We start from the raw sequence: 10,498 nt of genomic DNA on the forward strand, positions 1-10,498 counted from the left end.
GAGCAATGACGTATAAAAATCGTATTTGCAATGTACAAGCATCTTATCTTGTGGGACAAATGTAATTAGCAACTTATATATGACACTGCTATACTCATATACTAATCTTGAGCAGAGGAAAAATGGCGCAAAACCTCTATTTGATTTCATTATTTTACACAATAAAATTTAAACAAACCCGACCGATAAACAAAATTAAACAAATAGATTAAGCAAGTCCTTCATTTGATCGCATAAAATAAATGGAGTTTGTCACGTGATGAGCTAAACAAAACGTAAATAAGTTCCTAGTCTATAATTATTAACATATGATGAACCTAACTGAACACTATAATATTGTTGTAGCCAACCTTCTACCCTCAATACTAACTTTACACTCCACTGGTATGTATAACCTTGTTATTTTAACTTGTCATATAGATAGCTATTTAACTCACGCTACAGTAGTGGCCTCTTTAACCAATAAATTAGCCAGCATGTAGGTAGGAAGAACCATCGCACAGTAGCCATTTTTTTTAGTTAGGTCTACTTTTATAATCCTTCTTATTTTTAACATTTCGCAGTTTACCACCATGGTATCGAAAGTATGGGATACAAACCACGCACAGGAGACCACGTATTAACTATAATAGGGCGTAGCTTCAGGGATAGACATTTGTACCCTTCAAAACGATTTCTTTTCGTATCTTCGTTCAAATTTGACTTTCAATTCGATTATGCAAATAGACACATCACACCGGAATGCAACCATTTGCGATCTTACGACGCCAGCAAACGCGAGGAAAACGCTAAAAGAAGTTCCTTAAAATGACAAAATTCTACAACAGTCGCTATCAACCTGCGACATGTGCGACCATAATCGTTGCATTCCCATGGTGTGTTTCTAATCAAATCTATTGGCTTGGTGCACATTTAATGTTATTACAACATCATCAACTTACTGTCACAATCGGTTTATTGAAAGAATATTGGTAATAGGATCTTTCCAACAAGTCAATTCATTTCAAATCATTGTGGTTTTTTTCATAAAGAAAAGCTAATACTTGTATACTCATATACGCCCATTCCACTAGGCGGCCGATCTACGCGCTGTTAAGGATGGGGCGATAGATCCGATTACGATCAGCAAACGCTTCAGTTTCGTTCCAGTGACAATCTATAAGATCCGGTAGTTCAGAATATTTTGTCGAAACGTAGTTTGAAGTATTACATAAAATAATAATAAAGGTTCAGAATATCTTGTCGAAAAGTAGTTTGAAGTATTACATACAGTAATAATAAAGGTTCAGAATATCTTGTCGAAACGTTTGAAATATTACATAAAGTAATAATAAAGGTTCAGAATATCTTGTCGAAACGTAGTTTGAAGTATTACATAAAGTAATAATAAAGGTTCAGAATATATAGTCGAAACGTTTGAAATATTACATAAAGTAATAATAAAGGTTCAGAATATCTTGTCGAAACGTAGTTTGAAGTATTACATAAAGTAATAATAAAGGTTCAGAATATATAGTCGAAACGTTTGAAATATTACATAAAGTAATAATAAAGGTTCAGAATATCTTGTCGAAACTTAGTTAGAAGTATTACATAAAGTATATAAGGTAATTAGTAATTGTAACCTCATAACACTTCATGATGTTTTGGTTTGATAGAAATTCGATAACAACTATATCACAACAAAATCATGGTCTTTTGTTAACATATAAAAATCTTGTTACGATCTGATGGTTTAGTTTTAGGGTAAAAAATTGAGTTCAAATTACTTATTCATTTTACAATAACATTTTGACTGTCGTTGTTGAATTGTGATGAAATTTAAGGAAATTGGCAAGTCGACCGTATATGCAATTAAACTGCGTTTTTAGTGGTTTTCTAGAGAAAAAAGGTCGTCTCAATGTATTTAGATTTCAAGAGTTTGCTTACACGTTTTCTACAACAACTTCATATTTAGTTCTATTAACTAAGTAAGACAGTTTAATCAAGATTAAATCAGATCGTTCCGTCTCTCCTGTCTTACCCAGCGTCGGCTGGTTGTTCTGAAATGTGTTCAGGTTACAGGTTACTGATATTGAACACCAGGTCTATAATGGAAGCCTTTTGACATCCTGGAATTGGTCTGAAGTTAACAGCAAGATGGTAAAATAAGGATCTCCGGATGACGTTCCTTTAATTTAATTTAATAAGTTACATGGGTTCATCATCCGTTCGACCAAAATTACGTTAGTCTCACAAGCGGGAACATTTTAGGTGAGGTAATCAGTAATAGTATTCACAGCTTACCGTCGAAATTTCAGCCTTCAAATCCATGTGTGAACGTAATTATCCGCGTTTGAAATTAAAATGACGACTCGTTTTCTTGATATAGACAAAGAAAGTGACATTTCTAGTTTGAAGTATATTTGATGGGATTAATTGCATATTGTGCAGTTCTAGTAGTTCTGAAGACTGTTTAAATAAAATATACATCACCCAAATCAACTCCCACAAAATGATGAACCATGGCCTTTAAAATGAAAAAAGAAATGTGTATGACAACCAAGGTAACTTGTCGGAACAGCGTGTATACACGTGGTTGTGTCATTGATGGTTTCTAAAAGAGATTGTTAATCGTTTTTTTTTATGGTTCAACAGTTAAAGCCTCTATGAAAATGATATTTTACAGTACAAAACGAGGTCTCTGTCTTTTGTCAATGTGTGTAGGCTTAATAAAACAGTACCATCAGCCGTAGATTCTAATCCAAGTAATTGACTACGTATCTAATATACCAACATTCACAAAATATCAAATTGCTTCTAGTTTAACAGGGTTAATAATTATTCTAATAGAGGGCTATAATCCGGAATTCCTATCTTTTATATTTTGTTATCTTATTTTGTCCAGATATTTAAGAAGTGACACCCAATTCAACGAAATTCGTTCAATATCCCCATCATCCTTTCTTCCGAGCAGATATTGATTAAAGATACACAGTTCTTTGTTTTTATATTAATTTAAACATATTTATTGGTTTCAGCAACATCGTTATAATTGTTTTTTTTTTATAAGTAACTGATATGCATGTACATAATAATATTTTTTTTGCTCATAACAGTTATTGATGTAACTGAATTTTTCCCCTCAGCCCGAGCTTTCGTAATTTCAATAACACATTATTTGCTTACAACCATATCAGACTATCACAATATTTTTAACTGGGTTTAATAACTTAGAAACAAAAGTATAAGTATTTACTGATAAACGTACATAGTGTAATCGAAGAACAATAGGTTGGATTTAAAACGAAATCAATTCCCATTATGAATCTAAGAACCATTAGAATGTCTATCACATAGAACTATATCTAAATGGCCTATTACATGTAGTTTAAACTAAGACAGAATCTATAAAAAGTGTTAATTAAGGAAATGCTTAGTACTATTTTTCGATTTCGGTCAAATTCTTGTGAAATAATTGTGTCCAACAAACTAACAAATTGTGCTTTGTACCATGACAGATCTTTGTGGTCAAATGGTCCAAAACTGGTCCAGTGTGATTAAAATGTGTTACCTTAAAGAAAACTTGTCTTGTCTTGATAATAGACAAGCCGTATAATAGGCATCTAAGGGAATGCTTTACAACAATTTCGATTCGTTTAATAAACAGTACTGTTGTAGGAGGCGTTGAGCAATTCTCTTTAAATCTTAAATTTGTGGCAATTGAAGATACAAATAAATCGGTCTTAACTACATCGATTGACGAGCAAATCACTTAGTTTTAAATGATTTTTTCCCATTTATAGAAACTGAAAGACATTTCTTAAAACTGATATAATTGCCCCGTTTGGTTATTTAAAGAGTATAAACCAATGAGTGATTCGCAAATGGAATCCGAAGGGCCATGTTTTTAAAACGATAGACATATTAACCCACACTTAACCCACTCAAACTCTTAAACGGCTGTTTTTTTAAGAAACTTGTGTAAAAACCAAAATCTTCTTAAAAATATTTAATGGATTTGATAGATTTTGTATGATTAGTGCCTGCTGTTTCAATTTTAAGATAAATTGGCATAAAAATGATCTTCTTTTTAATTCTTGCTATTAAAAGAAACATATTGGAAAACAAGACAGATCATAGCACATAATTACAGAGAGCTGGAAGTAGAAATTAATGATAAAAGGGAAAAACTGCTTATTATGATAACAGCATGTCGAAGTGTCCCGCTTCAAATATGACATTCATTAGAATTGATACGAACAAAAATTACTTCTTTCACGGGAAATTTGAGAGTAAAATGACCATTAAACATTTCTAAAGAGATATATTACATGACAGCTTTTGAAAAATACAGCTTGTAGAAATTGTGATTACGTCTATACAAATTCAACATCTTAAGGTTATGGATTTCTTTCCGATCAATTGCTGGATTTTATCGACCCCAACGCACTACAGTTGCCGCCAGTTTCTCGTGGTCTAATTTCTATTAAAGGGGCAGTCTAATAATTATTTTAACAGGTTGAAAAGTATGAGTGCTCAAATTAATGAAAATTATAGACCAAAAAAAAAAGAGTGATGTGTTCTAACTAAAAAAGTCACTAATGCACGGATTTAAACATAACTAACTTCAAATTGTAGAGAAATACAGGAAAATGTATCCTAAATATTCTGAACATTACAACTAACAATATCGAGAGTTTATGAGGCACATCTAAAAAACTAGTTTTAACTGTTTAATTAACAATTAGTACTTTTAATTAACTATTTTAGAACAAGATAAATGTAGATATATAATAAATAGCATATTCTAGAAATATTCTCAGGAATATTTACGACGTTTTTAATAATGAAAATTTTCCAATCCCTTTTTAAAGTTTGAGCGGTCGGAACCTGCTATTTCTCGGTCAATAGCTCGATATGCGTGTCGTGCTTACTTCGAATGCGACGGATGGGATGAGATGCTCTGAATCAGTCGTCCTCGGCCAAACTTCTCTTGAAGCCCTAACGCCTACAAGACTTTATAAGTTCGTAGGCATCTATGACATTAACTTCTTTAATTGAAACTAAAGAAAAATAACATCCTGTAGAGTAATGTATCAGAAACAAGCCAGACCAACGTTTATTGAGTATGGATCTTTATAATTATATTATTGTTATATTTTAGATGGCAAAAGAAACATGCTGTGATGTCAATATCACCGTTTCCTGAGATTTCTAGATAGTAAAACCACCTTGTGTGAGGATTATTACCAAGAGTGTCTTCTTCATTTTTACTACATTAGTTTTAACTTACAAACAATGAAGTTGCTAGAGGCTATTAGTCGATCATGGAATATCTTGGATTTTTTATTCTTTTAGGTAAGTAAGGGTTTTTATACAAGGAAATGCAGGGAAAGGGTTAAGGTCAGCTAAATGAGATCTGAATTATATAAATTTGAGTTTATTGTCTCTTGAAACCGAACAGATTAAGTATGACTTCATCTTCTACTTAATCTGAACAAGACAGATAGATTTTCTATATACCTGAATTTATCTTAATGTAAACAAAGCAGATCAATTCAATAAATATGAATAAATCTGAAATCATGAATTCGTGTAAACAAAACAGATGGGTATTCTGTTTATCTGATTCTGAATTTATCCAAAACGAATTTAAGCAAAGTAGCTCGACCATGTAAACAAAACAGTTCTTTTCTATATATCTGAATTATAGCAACGTAGACAAAACTGATTTCTTCTGTAAATCTAGCAAATGAATATCAACAAATCAGGTCTATTCTGTAAACCCGAATTCATGGACAAATCAATAATCTTTTCTTTAAAACGAATTCAATGGCTAATGAACTGAATGTAAACAAAGCAGATTATATGCTATAAATCTTCATTTATCAATGTAAACAGAATAGATTTGGTCTATAAACAAGAATCTAACCAATGTTGTATTATTTGTAATAACATTGAAGGGCATCGTAATCCTTTACACCAAAGGTTAAACTATGAAAAAATGACTGCCCTTCAGGCAAAGTTATCCACGAGAGCATCGTATTATCTGATTTTCCATAATCTTATTAGGTTCAAATAGAGAGATATTAAGACTTACTACAGAGTAAAAACCTGGTTTCACATTATTGTCACATATTGTCACTAAACTAATCCAGCTCGTTATATGGCTTGAAAGTTATATTTGATAGAGACGCAAAAACCATAGTAGAATGCCTCATAGCTATTTTTGACATGACTGTATCGCCAATAAGAGAAAACCATTGTTGAACTATTCCGGCTCGTTATACAGCGTGATAGTAATTTTTGAGAGGTAAAAACTGTAGCTATGATGCCTTATAGTAATGTTTGGGCAGATACCATAGTTAGAGACACAAAAGCTATCGCTATAAGACCCTATTGTGATTGTTGACAGGACTGGTGTCGGACGCAAGAGTAATAAACACTATGTTTATTCCTCATCTCTGATTATTCTTGTCAGATGGTGACAAACAAGTTAAAAGTTTAAAGTATTTTAATGATATAATGATAGATGTGGGCGACAAGAGACTTAAATTTAAAGTCTCAAAGTTGTTGTTTTGAAAATAGCTAGAAGCTAGAATATCCTCACAGACGATCAATATATAAAAAGGGCACACTGACACATTGGCGCATAGTTTTAGTAAAATAACATGAACCAAAGAAGTCTGACTAATAATTAGAAAATTGATAATGGCAGTGTCTCCGATACACATAAATAAGGTTAAGAAAATCCCTTTTACGACCCCTTTAACGATGTAAAAGAAATAAATGAAACCGAATGATCCTAGCTGGTGCTGAGAATTGTATGGTTTCAATGTGGTTTTTATAAGAGATTTCTTCCGATTTTGTCAATATACCGTAATGAGGGAATCCGTAGTCTTTAATTACAGTGAGCTCTCTACCATTTCCTGAAGTGCCATGGCTATATCAATACATTTAATATAGAACTTAAGCATCGACCGACTGAACTTTGAAAACCTCTGCTTGTCGTTCAAAACAGCATGAACAAAATTTTACTTCATTAGTTTTCAATGTGTTTCGTGTTAAATTGACCTTGTGGACTAGACTCCTTATTAATCATACTATTACAACCATTATATAAATAAATTTAAGATTATGTAAATTATTAAAAACATAGATACGGACTTGAAAGGGTTGGCATAGAAAAGGTAAAATGTCGGACAAAACCACTGACATAAGAACCAAAATGTCAATAGAGACAAGTGCTGGGTATTGCCTGTCTTCACAATGCCACGCTATTACGAAAACCCTGAGCGCAATATTTCACTATTCTTGTGATTTGATTGGATTGTACAGCCAACCAGAGCTCTCGATAGAAAGGCTGAAGACATTAAATTTTGTAATCATAGACTTTCTGTCGAGGCCTCTGGACTGTATTCGCTAGCGTACAATCCAGTCAATCAAAAACTCCCATGATACAATATATTGCAGTGAGGGTATAAGTACGAAGTTCGTCATATTATATGCGATACGTATCGCATAACAGGGATCAAGGACAAAAAGCAACACTTTATCTTTAAATGTTAATGAATTTTTATGGTTTTATATTTTAAAATTTATAAATTATCGACAGCGTTCTGCTGTCACGTTTATTTTCACAACTAGATCTTTTCCTATCAATTTCTAATGTATTTTGAATGATGCCAAGCAATCTGAGGAAATAAATTCTTCTAGTGTACATTGTATCGTTATGTCAAGTATCGTTAAAGCATTCCATATAGAAATGCACTTGAATAAGCGATATCTATGGGTTTTTTTCAACCTAGTATCATATAAGACATCTAGCTCAATTCCAGAAAGTAAACAGTAGAGCAGTTTGGATTGACAGTTTAGAAAGTTTTTTTGAAAATTGATGTTTGAGTGGTTCGTGATGAAATGACATTTTCACTTTCGTTTCAATTGATACTTGTGTATATTCTTTTTTACTCCATTGCAGTAATGGTTTTACCAAGTAGATGTTTAACTTGCTGGAAATGTATAGGCGAATGGTGTTCTGAACTGGATATCAATGATTATAGAATTAGTAAAATATCTTGTCCACAAAATTCCTCTTGTATGGTAAGTGTTACTGGTTCATAAAGTAGCTATCCTGAACATTGCCGTCACCCATTTCCGTCAGTCCGTCCACTACTGCTCGTAAATATTTAGAATTCTTGACTGATTTCGACGAAACTTGGCGTGATTGTTTGTAACCACGCAAAGATGAACCCTATTGAAAATCAGAAAAATCGTAGAAGGCGCAATTCTTGACGGATTTTGATGAAACTTGGTCGTAGTGTTTGTTATTAGGCTACCCAAGGATGAACCCTATAAAAAATCAGAAAAATCGTAAAATAATTAGTATCAGTTATTGCCCTTGTTCTTGAAAACGCGTTCAATTTTAGTTAGTAATCTACAAGGTTCAAGTATTGACAGATTTTGACGAAACTTGATGTAAATGTTGGATATTACCCAAGGATGATCCTTATCGAAAATCAGAAAAATCGGAAAGTATTAAGTATGAGTTATTACCCTTGTTCTTAAAAACGCGTTCAATTTTTCGCTCGAAAACACTCTAGAAGGCACAATTCTTGATTTAGATGAAACTTAGTACGAGTGTTAGTAATCACCCAAGGATGAACCCTATTGAAAATCAGAAAAATTGAAAAATATTTAGTATGAGATATTGCCCTTGTTCTTGAGGGAATTTGACCAAACTTGGTATGAGTGTTTGTTATCAACCAAAGATGAAGCCTATCGAAAATCAGAAGAATCGAAAAATACTTAGTATGACTTTAAGTTTTAGCTTGTAAACACTCTAGGAGGCCAAATTCTTGACAGATTTTGATGAAACTTGATAATATCATTCAGTTCCAAATGTTCAAAAGGCGTGTATGACTGAAGATTGAATATTTCATACTGGTAATTGTTACTGTACTACCAAATATTTTTATTTAAAATCAAAGCTGCCAGTGGCTGTATATTACCTTGCCTGGTAAGCTATCTTTCAAATTGAAAATCAAAATGAAGATTTGTATATTAGGCTAATGGTAAATTAAAAAATCTACCAGAATACTCATATAATATTTTTGAACACTAGGTGGCAGTATTTCATCAAACAGCTTTTGATGACACACACACCACCTTTAAGCTATTTATACAAAAAAAGTTATTCTTATTCCGCGAAGTATTGAGAGAGTAGTTGACGAGCAATAGTTTTTTACTCTCAAAGGGGTTGTAAAGGATTTTTTTTATTGGTATCGCGTACACCTCTGGCATTAATTTGTTCCATTTCAATTTCGATCAGACGTCTGTGATTCCTGTAATTTCACTAAAGCTAAGTGTTTAATGCCGTGTCTAAACGCAAAATATGCTTAATCAGATAAGTGACGTCATCAAACACTTAGTTTTAGTGGAATAGCAGGCGCCACAGACGACTGATTGAAAATTGCAATGGTTGGAATGGTGCAAATTGAACCTATCAGTGTCCCCGATACACATAAAATCTTTGTAAAACCTCTCAACAATCCCTTTCAATGTTATGTGAGATACAAATGAATTTGATCGGATGTATATAAAATGCTACGACTGTCCTGAACATAACTCCATCACTTTATCTCTTATTTGGATTGTAGATTAACATACCCGTCAAACCAACAACTGTTGATGCACAACAAAGCAACTCCTGTACTCGGGGCAGGTGGTGTACTGTAAAAATGTCAGTTGTACAATGAACACAATGAACAGAATAGTTGCTATACTTTAAACATAGCAGAAAAGAATGATGTACTTTCAACATTTTACAGAAATAACATAATTAATCAATAATGACGTTTTTAAAAAGACTTTGAGTAGATTATGTTTTTATGCTTTCAGAAAGTGTATTATAAGATGCATGATAATTCTTCTTCTCTAATAGAAAGTGTGACACGAGGCTGTTCTCTAGGGAAGTGTGAAGATACAAGTGACAAGCAATATAACTACTGTCTATCACAACGAAGAATCTACGGTATTGATGGATGTGCTTTAAAATCATGCTGTAATAATAAAGATTTATGTAATAGTGCAACAAGTGCTTTTTATACGACAGTATTAAATATTTATCTCCTCGTGATACTGGGAACTGTAGTGTTATGACACAGATTGAAGTGTATTTTACTTAATATCGACAATAAAAACCGATTAATGACATCTACCATTATAGATCGAAAGATTTAATATTCACGAGTCTAACAATATAGTGAGATAGTGAGATATAGAAGTAACATGGCCGTGAACTGGGATAGTTCGTTTCTAAAAACAATGATGATGAAATATTCTGAAATGCCATTAAATTCAACAACGAGTAAAACAGTGGAGCATCTTGGATGCTGTTAATGAATTTTAAGAATTATTATAGTGAAATAATGTGTAAATACATGATTCGTCTATATATGTGTGTAAAGGGAATGGGGGACGTCTGGGACCAGTTACCTTAGAATAGAAACATTAGAAT

The 10,498-nt window shown here is 32.6% G+C and overlaps 1 protein-coding gene across 1 annotated transcript; it reads left to right on the forward strand.

Annotated features, from left to right (window-relative positions):
- The first annotated feature begins 1,873 nt into the window (after nucleotides 1-1,873).
- LOTGIDRAFT_236187 (hypothetical protein) lies at nucleotides 1,874-10,329 on the forward strand. The gene is made up of 4 exons (XM_009066427.1): nucleotides 1,874-2,253; nucleotides 5,147-5,340; nucleotides 7,961-8,082; nucleotides 9,880-10,329. The coding sequence occupies exons 2-4, from the start codon at nucleotides 5,310-5,312 to the stop codon at nucleotides 10,138-10,140; spliced, it is 414 nt and encodes a 137-aa protein (XP_009064675.1). The 5' UTR covers nucleotides 1,874-2,253; nucleotides 5,147-5,309; the 3' UTR covers nucleotides 10,141-10,329.
- Nucleotides 10,330-10,498: the final 169 nt, after the last annotated feature.

Source organism: Lottia gigantea (genome assembly GCF_000327385.1).
Source record: "Lottia gigantea unplaced genomic scaffold LOTGIsca_76, whole genome shotgun sequence".
Classification (NCBI taxonomy): Eukaryota; Metazoa; Mollusca; class Gastropoda; family Lottiidae; genus Lottia; species Lottia gigantea.

Bases quoted from the DNA above. Each gene is read 5' to 3' on its own strand.
- LOTGIDRAFT_236187 (XM_009066427.1), top strand. From the start codon at position 5,310: ATGGAATATCTTGGATTTTTTATTCTTTTAG. The intron at 5,341-7,960 runs GTAAGTAAGGGT...ACTCCATTGCAG, and splicing joins TGGATTTTTTATTCTTTTAG to TAATGGTTTTACCAAGTAGA. The intron at 8,083-9,879 runs GTAAGTGTTACT...TTATGCTTTCAG, and splicing joins CACAAAATTCCTCTTGTATG to AAAGTGTATTATAAGATGCA.